This window comes from Carcharodon carcharias, chromosome 10, assembly GCF_017639515.1.
Source record: "Carcharodon carcharias isolate sCarCar2 chromosome 10, sCarCar2.pri, whole genome shotgun sequence".
NCBI classification, from domain to species: Eukaryota; Metazoa; Chordata; class Chondrichthyes; order Lamniformes; family Lamnidae; genus Carcharodon; species Carcharodon carcharias.
Window position 1 is genome coordinate 130,000,969 of NC_054476.1, and position 19,999 is coordinate 130,020,967.

At 42.7% G+C, this 19,999-nt stretch overlaps 1 protein-coding gene across 4 annotated transcripts in view; it reads left to right on the forward strand.

Annotated features, from left to right (window-relative positions):
- The window catches only part of LOC121283291 (elastin-like), a 315,972-nt gene that overhangs the window by 254,976 nt on the left and 40,997 nt on the right, over positions 1-19,999 (forward strand). For 3 of the 4 annotated variants that reach the window (XM_041197707.1, XM_041197704.1, XM_041197706.1), the window contains 4 exons: positions 6,772-6,807; positions 8,140-8,247; positions 15,090-15,125; positions 15,654-15,737. In XM_041197707.1, the coding sequence (XP_041053641.1) occupies positions 6,772-6,807; positions 8,140-8,247; positions 15,090-15,125; positions 15,654-15,737 (264 nt within the window). The remainder of the gene's footprint in view (positions 1-6,771; positions 6,808-8,139; positions 8,248-15,089; positions 15,126-15,653; positions 15,738-19,999) is intronic. The other variant, XM_041197705.1, reaches the window with a different exon arrangement.

The following is a 19,999-nucleotide window of genomic DNA, read 5'->3' on the forward strand; positions in this document are numbered from 1 at the left end:
CCAGCATTTTTGATTAACAGGCGTCACCCATTACCTATGCATGCCAAATAGACAAGCGACATAAACAGTAACAAAATGTTTAAATTAACATTTTTTGCATTCACATTACATGTAGGGAGGAATAATCCCAGATTTGCACAAAGTGCGGTAGATGACGGGAAAAAAGTCGTTTGGCCAGTCGGCTGCAATGACCGTTTTTCGCACCCTATCATCCCATTCCTGCCTCATTAATTATGCAATGATAGTAAACACTCCATCTCGCTGGCGGGCAGCCTCTGATTTGCCCACCACGCCATTACCTCGCCACTTCCTCATTCCGGGTACCATATTTAAACTGCAGCCGCATGCATTCTCAACGCTTGCAGCCCAGAAGGGCACCAGTGAAGATGTGGCCCCAAAGCCAAGAAGAGTGCAGCCTCACTATACAGTGACACATCCCTAGGACACCTTCTGGACACCATGGAGGCCCACCGCGATATCCTCTACACCTACTCTGGCCACAGGAGGCCCATCAGTCTCACCACTCCAGCATGGGAAGCGGTGGCAGAGGTGCTCAGTGCACACAAGAGGTCAGCCATCCAGTGCAGAAAACAGACGAATGATCTCATCTATGCCAGCAGGGTAAGACAGCCATCTTATTACCCTAAACACACACACTCACAAGGCCATCACACATTCACTGATATCTCACTCACTGCCAGCTCAAGGGACATCACTATTCACTCTCTCACACAGACCCTCACATCACCATCTGGCCTCATCTCCTCTGGTAACTGCATCCTCAGCCCTCACCATCTTGAGTTCAGTTACACAGATCAACATGTGCGCCACTCACACCCTGGAATCCCCCTTCCCCAGTACAGCCCTTGCCCTGCAGCCTCTTTCCTTGCCTGAGGCCACTTCTCTCCCTTCCCAAAGCAAGCACTACTCCTGCAGCTGTTGAAAAGCCACCCCTGCCTTACAGATGGTCTGGTAGGTAGACACTTGCCCCTGAGCCCCACTAAAAGTGATGTGGTTCTGCCTGTGAAGCCTGGCACTAATGACTGCGAGTGCTGCCCGAAGCAAGGTAGGCAAACAAACCTCGAAGTTCCGAGCGAAGTGCAGCTTGCCAGGTGCATGTCATTTATGTACAGTTGACGTGCCTGGATGATCCAGCGTGGGGGATGATTCCAGCGAGAAGGGTTTATATTGAGAAGCTAAATTATTGAAACTAGGTTCCCGACGTGTGGTGGCAGGAAACACGGCCTGCCATTGATGGGTGGAGTGGATGATTGCAAACTGGTTTCACGATGGCATGAAAATGATTTTTGGCTTTCTTGCCATATTGTTTCTCCCTCCCTGCCCGCCATGACACCCAGTGCCAATGGGGCCAGAAAATTCTGGCCATAGACTTAAATACTAGAAATTTGGATTTTGGGAAAAAATCTTTATAATTCATGTGTGACAGGTGGTCAAACATACAATTGGTGGGGAGGTGGTGGTGTTGTGATATTGTCACTGGATTAATAATCCAGCAGCCCAGGATGATGTACTGGGGACCTGGGTTCCTGTGGTACTGCGTAAATTGTTAGAGCTACAGACTGACAAAGCCCGTGTCCTGATGGACTTTATCCTAGGGTCTTAAAACAAGTGTCTAGTGAAATAGTTGATGCATTGGTTTTAATTTTCCAAAACTCCTTAAATTTGGGGCAGGTCCCATTAGATTGGAAGATAGCAAATGTAACTCCATTATTCAAAAAGGGAGGGAGACAGAAAGTGGGGAACTACAGGCTTAACATCTGTCATAGGAAAAATGTTAGAAGCTATTATTAAAGTTGTTATAGCAGGGCATTTGGACAAGCTCAAGGTCATTAGGCAGAGTCAAAATGGTTTTATGAAAGGGAAATCATGTTTAACCAACTTATTGGAGTTCTTTGAAGAAGGAACATGTGCTGTGGATAAAGGGAAACCAGTGGATGTACTGTACTTAGATTTCCAGGAGGCATTTGATAAAGAGCCACATCAAAGGTTATTGCGGAAAATAAAAACTCATGACATAGGGGGTAACATATTGGCATGGCCAGAAGATTGACTGGCTAACAGGAAGCAGAGTAGGCATAAATGAGTCTTTTTCAGGTTGGCAAGATGTAATGAGTGGCATGTTACAGGGATCAGTGCTGGGACCTCAAATGTTTACAATTTATATAAATGACTTAGATGAAGGGATTGAAGGGACAGTTGCCAAATTTGCTGATGACACAAAGATAGATAGGAAAGTGAGCTGTGAAGAGGACATAAGGAGGCTACAAACAGATATAGATAGGTTAAGTGACTGGGAAAAATTTGGCAGATGGAGTTTAATGTGGGAAAAAGTGAAATTGTACATTTTGGCAGGAAGAATAAAAGAAGTATATTATCTAAATGGTGAGAAATTAGTAAAGAACTTAAGCAAAGCAAACTTATGAACTTAAATAATATTATTCACATTACCCATCAAGATCCCCAGTGCCTGCGGTACCCACCAGTCGAACCTCAACCATCCTCAAGCAACCCAGCAGACATCACGTGCTCCTTCTCCAAAGATTGCGCTTATAAAGTTTGCCCAATTCTATGGTACAGAAAATATACTGAAGCAAGCAGTGAACTATGATGTTTAACTCATCAACAAGGTAGCCAATCAATGCCCTCCTGCTCCAAAAGGCAACACGCTGCACGATCATAACCAAGCCCAACATTAAACACATGACATACAACTTATATTTATATTGCACCTTTGGCATAATAAAACATCCCAGGGCATTTCACAGCAACATTATTTAAAAAATGACAGTGAGCCACTTAAGGAGATTTTGGGTCAGATGACCAAGAGCTCTGTAAAAGGAGGTTAGCAGAGCTCTGAGGTGCAGAGGTATCTGGGTGTCCTAGTGCATGAAACACAAAAGGCTAGTATGCAAGTACAGCAAGTAATTAGGGAAGCTAATAGAATGGTATAATTTATTGCAAGGGGAATTGAATACAAAAGTAGGGAGGTTATGCTTCAGTTATACGGGCTTTGGTGAGGCCACATCTGGAGTACTGTGTACAGTATTGGTCACCTTATCTAAGGAAGGATGTAAATGTGTTGGAAGCAGTTCAGAGAATGTTTACTAGACTAATACCTGGAATGGGCACGTTGTCTTATGAGGAAAGGCTGGATAGGCTAGCCTTCTATCCACTGGACTTTAGAAGAGTAAGAGGTGACTTGATTGAAACATATAAGATCCTGAGAGGACTTGGCAGGGCGGATGTGGAAAGGATGAATCCTCTTGTGAGAGAATCTAGAACTAGGGTCACAGTTTAAAAATAAGGGGTCGCATATTTAAGACAGAGATAAGGAAAAACTTTTTCTCTCAGAGGGTTGTGAGTCTTTAGAATTCTCTTCCTCAAAAGGTGGTGGAGGAAAAGTTTTTGAATATTTTTATGGGAGAGTTAGATAGATTCTTGATTTACAAGGGGGTGAAAGGTTATCGGTGGTAGACAGGAATGTGGAGTTGAGGTTACAATCAGATCAAGCATGATCTTATTGAATGGTGGAGCGGGCTCAAAGGGCCTAGTGGCCTAGCCCTGCTCTTAATTTGTACGTTTGTATGCTGACCTCCTCAGCCACTTCTAGCCAAGCTGAGTATGTCTTCTTTCTCCTGTCCATAGGGAACATTCAGTCCAGGGATGCATCAGAGAAGCGAGGTGCATATCTTGCCACATTGAGATTTTCCAACCCTGCCCACCACCAAAGGTCAATGGACTTTTGGCTGGTCTGTCGCATTCACAGTGATGGGTTCTGCCACAGTGGGGCTGGAAAATCCATACCTACATCTGTACAGCTCTTGGCTCTGTCTTAACTCTTCAATTTTGACCTTGCAGGATCCCTTCAAGATTTGGAGCTAAAACAAATTGATGTGCACTGTTAACATGCTCTAAATGGTCAAGAGACCTATATGCCAGATGCAAACATGGTGGCTCGGTTAAACAGCCACTGCTAAAGTGATGCTGATCCTTCTAGAAGACAGGCGCAATGCTCGCCTCCGCTGCTGCAAGTTTACCTGAAAGTTCAAATTCAGACCCAGATATTTCTTTAAGTATGAAAATTTAATGTTCAGCTCATTTAATCAGCATTAATGCAAAACAGGGACAGCATGTTCAACACCTTCAATTGAGGATGCTCTTCAATTTTTAATTTACCTTACATTTATGCCAGCAATTGCATTAACAGAGATAGAAAATACAGAACAGACTTCAGAGGATAATTTTTTAAAAAACACTCAAATAATTGCAATAAAACATCAGAAGAATTCTATTTCTTCCTATCATGCCTTCAAATTTGGTTGCCAAGTGAAGAGTCCATTTGAACAGACAGAGTTGGAGGATACTCACGTTTGAAAGTTGTGGGTATTGCCAATTTTGTGGGCAGAGTTTCGTTCAAGCAGAAGTTTTGATGGAAGGTAGAAAAAGACATGGAGACTTGGGCATATTGTAGTTATGCACAAGCTTCATTAGATGTATAGTATGTTCTCCAGTCATTTGTATATGTAACTATATTCCTCACCACTTATGGTTCATGCTACCCGCTTTCTGCAGTGGCTTCAATAACGTGGCAGGTGAGTCCCAAAATAATGCCCAAGTTAGGCATTCTTGCAATTCTATATGAGCTGCATCTTCCGGTCAGTGAGCAGGGGTCGAGACCTGCACACTGACACGTAAAGTGACGTGGGTTGACCCGCATCATTTAGATCTTCAGTTTGGCGGGCGTGCAGCCGAGTTGGCTGCATGCCTGCCGAATTGTCAACAGCCACTTAAGGCCTTTAAAAAAGTAATTAGGCTAATTAAAGGACCTGCCCATCCAACCTTAAGGTTGGCGGGCAGGCGAGGAGGCCAGGCGGCCTTTAGAAAAAATATGAAACCGCATTCACGGGCAGGATGAGTTTTCATGAGGGCTTTAAAATGTTTATGAAATGTTGAAATAAAAGAAATTGACATGTCCCAGCTCATATGACAGTGTCACATGAGGGGACATGTCAGGAATTTTTTTTCCACGCTTCCACAGATTTTTTAAACTTCCAGCGATCTCCCTGAGGCGGCACTTTGCCTCAGGGAGATCTGTGCACTCTTTTGTGCGCATGCATGAAAGAGCGCACTCTCGACTCAGGGAATTAACCCCCCCCCCCCCCACCACCCCCCCCCCCCCGCCCCCGCCACTCACACAGGGAGTGCACAGTGCTTCCAAACAGATGTCATGCCGGGCAGGCCTTAATTGGCCCGCCCACGTTAAACCGCTCGCCCGCCCGCGCCCACTCCTGCACATCCCCCCGATGGGGGGGAAAGTGTCACCCTATGTCTGTAGAGAGAGTCATGAAGTGGATAAGTAAATTCAAAGCTGCTGTTAGGTGCTTGTGAAACATAAAAAATACATTTAGGCTAGAAAAGAGCCCTCGGCTATTTTTATCATTTAAAAAAAAACATGTTTGGGATTAAAAATGAACTGAAATACCCAAGCTCCCCATCCTCAAACATCACAACCCATCCCACAGAAACACCTCCAAAGTTAGAAATTAGATCTTTACCGCAGGATGGTTCCAGCCTCACCTGTAAGTCAGCCTCACCCCACTCCTCAGGGTGAGCAATGAGATGCGTCGAAATCAGACAAAACCCATCAGAGACCCACCTAGTCCTGCAACCTGCACTTCACTGCTCAATTGGAACCAAGTCTGTCAATAAGGCTTAGTTACAGGTGGGGGACCTGTCAAAGACAAAAGACACATGCGTGGATGCATTCAGGTTTCCCATCCAAAGATCCGCCCCACCCAATTACATAGGTCACCCCCATTAATGGCCAAGTAAAAGAGTACAACAATGGAATAACTCCTTAAAACATGTTTTGTAGCCTGAGACAGAGAACCGCCACTTAGGAAATTTTGAGTGGTCACAATATTAATTTGGTTCAAACTTGCCTATGACAGTCAGAACACCTTATGTGTGTCAAGGATGGCTCAGTTGGTGACACTTTCTATGATAAGATAACGTGTTTTTGTGATGTTGAATGAGTGCTAAATATTAGTCAGAACATATGGGAAAATTCTCCTGATCCTCTTTGAAATAGCACCATGGAACGTTTGCGCCCACAAGGTTCTGAGTTCAAGTTCCAATCCAGGAGATGAGCACTAACATCAGGGCTGATACTCCAGTATAGTACTGAGAGAGTGCTGCACTGTCAGAGGTGCTTTCTTTTGGATGAGACAGTGAATTGAGGCTCAGTTTGCCTTTCAGCTGGGTGCAAAAGTTCCATGGTGCTGTTTCAAAGAAGACCAGAGGAATTATACCATATGTCCTGGCCAATATTTACCACTCATTCAACATCACAAAAATATATTATCTTATCACATTCATGTTTGTGGGAGCTTGCAGTTGCACAAATTGACTGCCTTGTTTCCTACATTACAACAGTGATTACTCTTCAAAAATATTTCATTGGCTGTAAAGTGCATTGAGATGGTGGTTGTGAAAGAAGCTATATAAATGCAAGTCTTTGTTTCTAAGAATTTCTCAGTCACAAATTATCAGTAGCTGGGTGTTCACCCAGTGGATTCCAGAGGCCAACATTTGCTCAATTTGAGTAATTTTTATTAATTATGAGGGTTTCAGAAAAAAACTGTTTCTTGGAAATGTTGTGTTGCTGTTAGTCTTCAGAATGCTCATTGTTATTCCTGTATACAGACAATCTTGACTGTATCATTACCTGTTGATTCTCTATCATTACAGGTGGAGCTGCTGCATCTAAAGCTGCTAAATATGGAGGTAAATATTACTATTTATGACATATTCACTAGTCTGTACAACCATCAAATTATTGTTTGCCTTTTGAGGATAGGATAAAGCCATGTTTATGTTCAGGAAATACTTGCCATAGAGGGAGTGCAACAAAGGTTCACCAGACTGATCCATGGGATTGAGGGATTGACCTATGAGGAGAGATAGAGGAGACTGGGCCTATATCCTCTAGAGTTTAGAAGTATCAGAGGTGGTCTCATTGAAGCGTTCAAAATTCTTTCCGGGCTCAAAAGGGTAGACTCAGGCAAGATGTTTCCCTTGGCTGGGAGGGTCTAGAATCAGGGTACATGGTCTCAGAATAGGACTGAGATGAGGAGGAATTTATTCTCTCAGAGAGTGATGAATCTTTAGAATTCTCTATCCCAGAGGGCCGTGGAGGCCCAGTCATTGAGCACATTCAAGACAAAGATCTTTAGATTTCTAGATATTATAGGTATCAAGGGATATACGGATAACACAGGAAAATGGTACTGAGGTAGAAGGTCAGCCATGACCTGGTTAAATGGCAGAGCAGGCACAAGGGGCTGAATGACCTACTCCTCCAATTTCCTAAATTTCTATGTTAAAGAAAAGGAATTATCCTGCTACATGTAATGAATACATGTGAGAAACATTTCCACCTTACTGATACATTCTTTGCTAATTCTTGAAACATCTCATCAGCTGGATGGTCCAACACAATCAGTAACGAGGCCAAAAAAAATTGAGCATTCATTAATTAGGTTTGAACCTTTAACATATCTTCACACTTTTTTTCCAAAGTTATTCTTGAGAAACCTGACCTACTAAAATCAAAATAGAAAAATTAAACAGCCTGTAATATGTCTCTTTTCATTAATGCTCTTTCATCATCCTTAAATCAGTATTTTTAAATCAGTATTTGACATGGCACTCAGTGCCTGACCAAGGAGCCCAGCATTGGGAAGGTGGGGATTGGAGAATGTTGCCTCTCAGAGCCACCCCCATGCGTTGCTCTTGACCCCATTCCGCCTATGACCCCACCCTGCAACCTCCTCTCCCACCATCGCTCTCTTGTGTTCTGGGATCCAGTGATGATACTAACCTCAGTGGATGTCCTACCAAAGATAGCTTTCAGCAGGCAGGACTTCAACCCCGGGGTCCTTGAATCCGGAGAAGGAACACGACTGTCCAGATGCCTGTGTGGCATCTTATGCAGATGTGTTTCCCTAAACAGGCAAGGTGGGGGGTTTTGCCAGCTCTCCAGCCAGCAGGCAAGACCCCATCACCTTTATTAAATACCACCCAATATTTCTAATTATTTTTGTGATTTCAATATAGGTCTTGGAGTAGGTGCACAGACTGGCTTTGGAGCGGGAGTCCGGCCTGGCATTGGAGTAGGTGTCCAGCCTGGCACTGGATTAGGTGTTCAGCCTGGCATCGGAGTGGGTAATTTACTGTTTTCTGAAAGATATTTTCCTCCATGTACTCTTTGTGAAGTATATAAGTCTATCTAATTCTTGTTCTGTGTAAACGATGGTGTCATTGCACACAGTGAAATTATTACTAAAAGCAGAAGGAAAATTAACTGCAGATTGCTGCCTTTGTGAAGGATGCAGTTAGGAAAGGCTGTTGGATTGCAGTTTATAAGTCTCTTAAATGAACAGCTATTCATTAATGTGCTGAATGACTGGGGTTTTCCACTTCTGTGACACGAGCCTAGGATATTCCAGCCTATGAAAAAGAACCAGGTAAAACTCTCAGGATTTAGAGGGCTCAAGCAAAATAACGGAGAAAACAAGACTGGTAATATCAGGTATAGTGGAACTCAGTGAATAATCACAGCTTAAATAACACTGCAAGGGTGCATTAAAAAAGCAATTGATTCAGGTTTTCTGCAGTCAGCGAGACAAATACTTTACCAATCTATCAGGGCCCAAGGAAAGCGTCAAACCCACACCATGCAGGGAGTTTTCACTTGTCAAGGTTGGTGGGTTTCTATGCAGGCATGGGTTAAATCAGCTTTAATTGCCGTCATGTTGCAAAGCCGGCAAGAACACATGAACTTTGGCCTTTGAGCTGGCTGCATTCCTTGATTTATGGGAAACCCCTTGAGACTGGCGGGTCTTCTTTTTAAATATGTTAAATGATTATTAATTCCTGTTTTAACCCTGGATTCTGACTTTAACTCTGTGCATATCTATTTCATGTACTTCCTGGAACTTACCAGGTCTCACAAGGCAGGAGGACAGTAGGATTTGATTGGGAAATTGAGAGGCTGAAATCTGACAGTTACTTCCTTGGCTAAGTGAAAGGTATTTTCTCATAGGACTTGTTCTGAGAGTATGCTTTCACTGCTTTCAAGGTGATTTTCAAGACGTTAGAGGTCATTTCTGCTATCTTAGAGTTTTTTGCCTTTGATCTTCTCTTCCAAGTTACCAGCCTTCACAGCAGCATGGCAGCCACTTATATAGCTCTACCTAGGGCTTCGAATGAGGAACAAAGGGAACAGCAACACCAGCAGGGCAAAACGAGCAAGAGCAGCAGCAACCTTTACCTCAACTTCCTGCCGCTGCACAGAACAGAGTAGATAAACATAGGGCTCCAGCTCACAGGACATGATGCCCCCAACACAAGAAATACAGGCAGAGCATAGGCTTCCAGGACATGATGGAGCACCAATGCCTCAGGAGGCTTAGGATTTTCCATCAGGTTATTACTATTATTTAGTGAAAGCAAATCCCCAGAGTCAAGCAATAGCCTCCTGATTTGCTGAGTTTAAGGTAACCAGTCCACCACTTAGTCTGTAGAGGGAACACTCCTCGTGAATGTACAGCATCGTTCATGTCTTTCAACAAGTGCATAATGGGTTTGTACTGAGGCCCCAATGGTGGAGGTTGGCTGCACAGAGGCCCTGGCCTGTCCCGAACCTATTAAGGATCAATGTCATCAGGGCAGTTCAAAGCCTGCTGTTCGACAAGTGGGGTTTGTCATAAGGAACTTGTTAATGATTTCCTGTGTCTCCCATTCCTTGATCCAAACAATGTCTGCTGGCAGATCTTGCTAGGGAGAGGTGCTCCATATGGGGTCCCAAAATGGAAGGTGGGCAGTAAGTGGGTTGAACAGATCACCATGGAATGGTAAGTGTGGTGCAACACAGATGATTTCAACCAGCTTGTGAGCTTTCATCAGTCACCGGATGTGTGGCAGAGTGATGTTTGGGAGGACAGAAAGCCAGGGAAGGAGTGTTGAGTGGAAAGTTCCAGTTATGATGTGCATTGTTGCATTCAATTGAGCTTTAGCAAGATATCTGTATGATTACCTTTGCCAGACAGATGCACACTGTACTGCTGTGGAGTATAAGGCAAGTGCCAAGGTCCAGATTGTTATGGCAGCAGCACCCCACGTAGATCCAGCAAGTTTAGTTCGTAGGTTGTTTCTGGTTTTGACCTTTGCTGCTGCTTTCTTCAAATATTACTGGAAGGACAGAGTTCTTTCTTCGTTCCCTCCCAAAGATATTGGGTTTGAATCATGCTTTAGTCTCTGGCCATCCATCTGGATATGCAATTCTTTTTCAGCACTGGCATTGTGGTGGTGGAATACACTGGATATAGTTTTAGAGGGATTTAACGTGAGATGCCATGTGCTGCAGTAGTCCATCAACTTTGTAAAGCCTTTATTAAGGATCTGGTCCAGAATGCAGAAGGATGGAGTTTGAGTGACACAACAGATGTCATCAGCATAGGTGAACTTGCAGGGCATTGTTGTTGGCAGGTGATCGCTGACTGTTGATATGGTTAACATAATGACACTCGAAGATGTTAGTATGATTCTTAATGAATACATTGCATCACAAGAAAGAGTAACGATACGGACATTGCAATTAAGGAGAGGAGTATGAAATATTAGATTAAATTAACATAGTGAGAGAGGAAGTATTAAGGCATTTAGCATCTTTGAAAGCGGATGAATTCCCAGGCCCGGATGGAATGTATCTTTAAGCTATTAAGGAAAACAAGAGAAGAAATAGCAGAGTCTCTGGCCATCATTTTCCAATCCTATCAGGCTACAGGTATGGTATGTGCCAGAGGACTAGAGGACAGCTAACATTGTACCATTGCTTAAAAAGGAGAAAGGAATAGACCAAGTAATTGCAGGCCAGTCAGCCTAACCTCAGTGGTATTATTATTAATTATTGGAAAAAGTTCTGAGGGACAGGATAAATCTTCAAGACATTGATTAATCATAGAATCATAGAAAGGTTACAGCACAGAAGGAGGTCCATCGTGTCTGTGCTGATCCTCTGCAGTAACAATTCACCTAGTGCCATTCCCCCACCTTTTCCCCATAGCCCAGCACATTTTTCTTTTTCAGATAATGATTCAATTCCTTTTAGAATGCCTCAATTGAACCTGCCTCCACCACACTCTCAGATAATTCATTCCAGATCCCAACCCTCACTTCATAAACAAGTTTTTTCCTCACGTCACCATTGCTTTTCTTTGCCAATTAGCTTAAATCTGTCTCTTCTGGTTCTCGACCCTTCCACCAATGTGAACGGTTTCTCCCTTTCTACTCTGTCCACATCCCTCATGATTTTGAATACCTCTATCAAATCTCCTCTCAGCTTTCTCTTCAACTGAAGTTCCTCATTCCTGGAGCAAAGACAGTCGAAGAAAGTAAGCATAGATCTGTTAAGGAAAGTTCATATCTCACTAATGTTGAGTTTCTTGAAGAGGTAGCAAGGAAGGTTAATGAGGGCAGTGCATTTGATATAGTTTATGGATTTTAGCAAGCCTTTTAATAAGGTCCCACATGGAAGACTGGTCATGAAAATAAAAGCCCATGGGATCTGAGGCAAGTGGCAAGTTGAATCCTAAATTGACTCAGAGGCAGGAATATAGGACAATGGGTGTTTTAGTGACTGTTTCCATTCAGGTTTTTCAGGGCTGAGTAATAATTCCCTTGCTTTTGTGATATATGTCAATGATTTAGACTTGAATGTCAGAGGTATGATTAAGAAGTTTGCAGACTGTACAAAAATTAGCTATGTAGTTGATAATGAAGAAGAAAGCCGGAGACTTCAGGAAAATATTAATGGACTAGTCAGGTGGGTAGAACATTGGCAAATGGAGCCCAATCCATAAAAGTGTGAGGTAATATAATTGGGAAAGGCTAACAAGGCAAAGGAATACATACTAAATGGTTGGATACTGAGAAGTGTAGAGGAACAGAGAGACTTTGAAGTCCATGTCCACAAATCCCTGAAGGTGGCTGGACAGTGGTCAAGAAAGCATACAGCATACTTGCCTTTATTGGCCAAGGCATAGAACATAAGAGAAGGGAGATTATGCTGGAACTGTATAAAACACTAGTTAGGCAAATCATGGAACCTGTCAAGCACAGAAGCTGCAAACCGTGGATACATCTGGGAAATCCTGACTTCCAGGTTTCCCATTCAAAGCTCCAGCCCAACCACTTACATAACCCACTGCTGTTAATAGCCAAGCCTAAGATTCCAACAATGGGAAGGTAACTCTTTAAACAAGTGAAGAGGACACTCAGGAGAGCACATATCCTCGCACACTCTGTTAACTCAATGTTATTACAATTACATAGCTCTTCCTTGAGGCGGAATGTTCCCTGCCTGGTTGATGCTCTTTAACTGTTGTAAGCTGCCTTTAAGGCATAGCAGCATGCCATTACCAGAAGGGAAGTGTGTCATGTGATCCAGTCTCAGTTTCACTTTGGCCTGTGGGCATAATACAGCACACACAGCCCTGCTGCTGATGTCTTCATGCTTTCTGTCCATGTTCTATTATGCCTAGCCTAAATAAATGAACCCACAATGTGTTTATCCAATCCCTTATGCGTGATTGGTGTCTTTATATCATTATTAAAACACGACATTTAACTACAAAGCTTGTTGTAAGGGTGACCAAGTTACTACTATTGTTGATAGAGTTGATCAACAGACACTTCTTGGGGTGGAAATATTAAGTTTATTTACAACATACTCAGCAGCAACTACACGTGTGCTTTCAACTCCGACTCTATGGCCAGGATTTCCCAGTCAGCCCCCGCTCGCCGACGTGTAAAATGATGTAGGATGACTTTGGGCAGAACTCCCAATGTCACCCCACCTCTTTTCAATTTTCAGGTCGGCAGGGGCTCAGCCAAATCAGCTGTGCGCCCACCGACCTGTCAATGGCCTATTGAGGCCATTAACAAACTCATTAATGTAATTAGTGGACCTGCTCGTCCAACCTTAGGGTTGGCAGGCAGGCTGGGAGCCCTGGCGGGCATTGGAAAAAGCATGAAACCTCATCCACGTACAGGATGAGATTTCATGTAGATTTTTGAAAATTTAATAAAAGTGTAACTAAAAGTGATGGAGATGTCCCAATTCATGTGACAGTGTCACATGAGGGGACATGTCAGAGAATTTTTTTTTCTGTTTTTAATATTCTTTATTGTGGAGCCGACTTCCCTGAGGCAGCACTTAGCCTCAGGGAGATGAGAGCGCTCTTCTGCGCGCATGCGCGCGAAAGAGCATAGTCTCGGTTTAGGGAATTACTCCCACCCGCACAGGGAGTGCATAGCGTTTCCTTGCGGACATCATGCTGGGCGGGCCTTAATTGGCCTGCCCTTGTAAAATGGCGGCGCACCACCGATTGGGGGCGGCGCACCCCCAATTTGGGGTGCCGGTCAGAGGCACGCTTCCACACGCCTGCTCCCAACCTTCCCCCACAACGGGGGTAAAATTCTACTCTATGTCTACATTGACTGCTGAGGTAGCTCATGCTACTCTCCTATTGGTTACTACAGATTGTGTGATCATCCCTAACATGTATTATTCTTAAAAGGTACATTACACACTAAATAAAACTATAATTACTACAAAGCTCAAAACTTAAATCTTTTTAAGTGCTTCCATCTCACCAAGGAGGCTTCAGGCCAATCCACATCCAACAAACTGCCATGAAAACTCTGCTCACATTTTGACAGCTGTGACAATTTGCTGCAGAACAGCTGCAACAATCCACAACATTCTAATACAATCAACAAAATTCTTTAAAAAACTCAATTCACCCTATTTCCCAATATTAATGGATCCTTTAAGGAATTCCAGGATCTAGATTTGCATCTTATCAAAAGCTAATTAGTTCTTCGTTGGGCCATAACCTAATTGTTTCATTAAATTCATCCCTTCGTTTTTGAGATATGGGCACAAATCTTCCAATGTCCAGGGCAGCGAAATCTAGATTTAAGTCTATGTTGTACATCAGGGCTTTGCAATAGTCCCCGCGGGTACACATGCGTTGTAACTGCCTTTTTGATAGGCTATTTTGTGCTGCTCTGGACACTATGTGACTGTCTCCGACTCTGAGCTCAGGGTCAGAGACTTGAGCCAAATATGAGGGATTTACGTGGTTACTTACCCTGGAAATAGTGTAACTCAGAGATTAACAGCACCTCAACCGAACCCCCATCATCTCCCTGTCCTGGCTACCCACTCCAACCCTACCTGACCCGACTACTCCCCCACATAACCCAACTACCCCCCCCGACCTGACTACCCACTCACCCACCCACCTATTTTCCCACTTATTCACCCACTCACTCACCCACAAACCCACTCACTCATTGATAGAACTTGAAAAACTTACCTGAATACGACAGCTACTGTCGTTAAAAAGTGGGCATGTCCTATTTTCGTCCGTCTTCTGTACAGGCCGGACTTGCCCTGAAGAGGCTGTACTGGCCCATTTCTGCTGCTGCCGGAATCAGACGCCTTGGCTGAAAATGCACCATAAAGCTGGCGCAGAGAACTTTGGAGGCAGCGGCAACGTGTCTGGCAACGCCACTGACCAAAAGATCTGGGCCATATTGTTTGCAAACCGAATAACAAATGAGCAAGAACATTAACTCCATCAGCCTTCAGTGACAGAGGTAAATACCTTTGTACCCTGAGGCAAAACCACATACTTCGGGCTATTTTGAAAGTTCACAAGCATTAACCTAGTTCAGTAAATGTTAAACAAACTTGCTGAAGACGCTCAAAACCTCTGAAGAAATTCTTAATCACAAATTTACTGTAGCTGGGTATTCATCCAGTGGAATCCAGAGTCCAACATTGGCTGGATTTGAGTAACTTGTGATAATGATGAAAACTTCAGAAAACGTATATCTCAGGAATGCTGCATTGTTGTTATTCTTCAAAATGCTTCTTATCATACCTGTATACAGTCTCATCTGTTTCATTACCTGTTCATTCTCTATCATTGCAGGTGCAGCTGCTGCATCTAAAGCTGCTAAATATGGAGGTAAATATTCCTAATTCTGATTTATTAATTAATCTGTATAACCATTAATTTATTATGTCTTTGAGGATAGAATAAAACCATCATCATGTTAAAGGGAAATGTATTTTTTTGTTATATATAATGACTACATGTGAGAAGCATTTCCACCTTGGTAACATATGTTTTGCTAATTCTTGAAATATCACATCAGCTAGATGATCCAACACAACCAGCAACATAAGGCAGAAAACATTTTGAGTATTTATTAATGAGGTTTGAACCTTAAACATATCTTCTCACTTATTTCCCAAATTGCCTCGTCCAGTAGTGTCCAGTTTATAAATTATCTTTCATGAAAGTTTTTATTTATTACATAGAAAAATAATAGTTAGGGAGTATAACAGTTTGATTTAAGTGCTGAAACTTAGGTCTGGACTTAGGAAAACAGCATGGTTCTAGTTCATATTATTTCACTGTCAGCCATTATTGGCCAAAATATCCTAAATTTGAACAACTTTTAATGATTAAATTTTTGTAATCACAATGTAGGTGTTGGCGGGGTTCAGCAGCCTGGCATTGGCATGGGTGTGCAGCCTGCCATGGGAGTAGGTGTCCAGCCTGGCATCGGAGTGGGTAATTTACTGTCTTCTGAAAGACATTTTCCTCTATTATATTTTTGTACCTTTATAAGTCTGCCTCATTCCGATTCTGTGTGAAGGATGGTATCACAGTGCACAGTAGAAATTAATACCAAAAGCAAACGAAAAATAACTGCAGGTAATTGCATTCATGAAGGATGCAGTAAGAGAAGAATGGATTGCAGTTCATATCTGCTAAAAGAATATCAATCCTTTATTTTCTTGCATGGCTGGTGTTTTTCATTTCTGTGTCACTTGCTTCCTGTCCATTTAAATGAATCACGGGAAAATCATAGGTTGCCCAGGGCACTAGCGAAAAAAACAGGAAAACAAGACTGGTAATATCAGGTATAGTGGGACTCGAAATTGTAACAGCTTAAATATCTCTGCAGGAGTGCGTTAAAAAACAAATGGGCTAAAGTTTTCTACAGTCCTGTGAGACAATCACCTTAAATCCTTAATTGAAGAAATTTTGCATCTATTGATTTGACTCACTGCAATCAATCACCATTTGCTGTTGTTTGTATCCTGATTACTGTCAATGAATTGATTAAGATTGTGGACGTTTCCTGAGCTGGAAATCAATCGAGCTTGTAACAGGCTTTCTAGAGGCAACATACGTTGCTGACCATACTTCCCAGTGCACCCCTAAAGGCAGAAAATGCCCTACTGTCAGATTGTTGCAATAAAGGTAAAACTAATAACGGTTTTTAATCAGGAGCAGCAACACACAAAGAGAAAGCAGAAACATAGCCAGCATTTGCTTTGCTTAAACCCAGAATAATTCCTAGTCCCTTTCAGCTCTTATTTTTCAAAATACTGATCTCTTCCAAACATTTATTTATCCTTTGAAAAGCAAATCAGTAAAGTTCCTCTACCTCACCAAATCCACACTGCAAGGATTAACCTTCACTCAATTATGTTGAGAATACTGGGATTCTCCTCTATTACATGAACAAAAGATACAAAGTCCTTGGAGGGTTGGCAGTGCTTGTACAGCTTTCACGTGAAGCTAGATAGCCTGTTGCCCTCTGATGGGAGTCGTGGCGGGCAGCCCCGGAAAGAGCTTGGAAAATTTCAGGTGCTCTGGCACTTTGTTGAAGATATCAAAAGTAAATGAAACAAACAGCAACCCTCCAGACCTCATGGCCCCTCACCCCCTACATACTCTCCATGCCACCTCATGCACCCCCACCCAACCCCATGGCCCATCGTAACCTCCATGCCTACCTATGCTTCCACCCACCTCCCATGGCCTTTTATAGTTCCTATTCCAACCTATGCCCTCCACCCCCATGGCCCTTTTTGGCCCAATGCCAACTTATTCCTGTCTACCTACCCTATGGCCCTTTATAGCCCCAATGTCAACTGATGTCAACCCATGCCCCCCATCCACCACTCTTTTCCCTTATGCCTACCATGCCAACTCACCTAGTATCGACCTCAGGACCTATGCTGAGATTAAATAAAGTTCTTATGTATCTTATTTTGTCTTATTTGTTCAAGGGATGTGGGTGTCACTGGTCAGGCCAGCATTTATTACCCATCCCTAGTTGCCCTATTTCAGAGGGCAGTTAAGAGTCAACCAGGCCAGACCAGGTAAGGAGAGTAGATTTCCTTTCCTAATGGGCATTAGTGAACCAGGTGGGCTTTTAACAACAATCGACAATTGTTTCATGGTTATCATTAGACTTTTAATTCCAGATTTTTACTGAATTTAAATTCCACCATCTGCTGTGGTGGGATTTGAACCCGGTTCCCAGAGCATTACCCTGGGTCTCTGGATTACTAATCCAGCAACAATACCACTATACCATTACCTCCCCTCTATTGACGAAATTACTATTTCAGAAAAAAAAACCTTCATTGATAAAAGCCCACTCACTACATTTAACTTCCTGTACTCCCAATGAAAACAAGGATTTATATTCATAGTCCCACCTCAAGGGATTTAGAACCACTTGGAACTGTCAATCAAACTGTGAACTGACAGGCACCCCACTGTGATAATGATAGGTTATAATATCAGTCATGCAGCATTAATCCTGCAATGACAGTCCTCAGGCTTATGTCAACAGACAGAGTGAAATAGCAAGCACTTTTTCTCAAATGCTGGAGACAATTTTTTTAATATTTAAAGGGCAGGAAATTTAAATGCCTCTTCAGCTTAACGGTTCTTTTGGCACTTTTTGATAGTTCTCTTGACAATTCCAATGAGCTTGACAGTTCAAATGAGTTATTGTACTTTTTACGCACCTTACCTCTCCCAAGGAGCACCTTACCTCTCCAAAAGGGCACCTGACCTCTCCCAAAGCTGTTCCGGGGCCATATTCAAGAGTACCTTGCCTCTCCAAAATGGTACCTTACTTTTCCAACTAAATACGGCAGTTGTAGACCTTCTACCAGGTTTAAAGTGCGCAAGTCATGTTTTAGATGTGCCTCTAGCCAAAATCAGATAATACTGAGGCAACTGTACTTTAATATGTGCAGTTGTCTCCGTGAACCATGGGTGTGCACATTAGAGCCAGCCCCCATTCCCCCTCGTGAAAATGGTGGAAGCCGGGTTCAAGGGTGGGATTCCTGGATCTGGGCCTCCGCCACTAATTTCACTAAGACGGAGAACCTCTCTGTTTGCATGAAAGTTCTGGCCTTTTTATCTCTTGTTGCAGCATAAGACATAAAAAACATTCCAGAAATAATGAGGAAACAAGGGTCTAGCGAGAATGAGGGACATTAAAAAATAAGTAAAAGTGAAGATATAATACTGAAGAAATTAATGGGACATCATGACGACAAAGTCCATGGACCTGACGATCTGCATTCTAGAGGTTTAAGAGGTATCTGCAGAGATAGTGGGGGCATTGATTTTGATCTTCCAGAATTCCTGAGATTCTAGACAGTTCCCAATGTTTGGAAAATAGCAAACAAAACCTATTTAAGAAAGGAGGGAGAGACAAATTGGGAAACTATAGGCCAGTTCAAACCACTGCAGTACCTTGCCAAGCATAACCATGGATCCCCATGGTCACAAATGTCCTCTTAGGGCATGGTACCTGAAGAGAGTGAGAAAGAAAGGCTAGTTAGCTTAAAAGCAGTAGTATGCAAAATGTTAGAATCTATTATTATGGATGTGGTAACAGGAGAAATCGTGTTTGACAATTCTGTTATAACTTTTTGATGTTGTAATTGGTAAAATTGACAAGGGGAATCCAGTGAATGTAATGTATTTGAATGTTAAAAATCATTCAATAAGGTGCGACACAAGAGATCATTAAAGAAAGTTAGGACTCGGGATCGGAGAAAATATATTAGCATGGATTGTGGACTGGTGAAGGGACTGAAGTCAGAAGGAATAAACAGACATTTTTGAGTTGGCGGGCTGCAACTCGCAGCTTACTTAGACCTCAGCTATTTCCAATCTAGATTAAGGACTTAGATGAGGGACTGTGTGTAACATACCCAAGCTTTCTGATGATTCAAAGTTACATAGTAAGCAGTGAGGAGGATGCAAAGAGGCTGCCAGGAAGGTAGAGAAAGGTTGAGTGAGTGGTAAGAATATGGAAGATGGAATACAATGTGGCAAATTATGAACTTATCCATTTTGAGGAGTGATTGAGTAGACAAGGCCATTATTACCTGGAATTCAGAAGAATGAAAAATGATCTAATTAAAACAGATAAAATCCTTAAGGATCTTGGCAGGGTAGATGTTGAGAAACTCTTTCCCCTGGCTGGTGAATTTACAACAAGGGGTCACAGTCTCAGAATAAAGGGTTAGCCACTTAGTACTGAAATGAGGAGAAATTTCTTCATTCAAAGGGTTGTGAATGTTTGAAATTCTCCACCCCACAGTGCTGTGGGTGCCCAGTTGTTGTATATATTCAAGACAGAGATCAATAAGTTTTGAGTGCGAAAGGAATTATGAGATTTGGGAATAATGCAGAAAGTTTGAGTTGAGGTAGAAGGTCTTGCTGAATGGTGGAGCAAGTTCGAAAGACCAAACTCCAGCTCCTATTTCATATCTTCTCATATTCTTATGAGGCAATGCAGCCATTCAGCACTCCAATTTTTGACATACTATGCCAAGCCCCCAAGCTCCTAGAAGAAATCAGTCCCACAAGAAACCATTTATGCCTCTCAGAGACAGTAACTGCTCATCTTTGACTCTATTCATACCATTCTTTAGAAGGCTAAATGCCACTTGGCAGGCACTAGCCAAAAATAGGGAGCACATGTCGACGGAGTTTTGAAGTACATT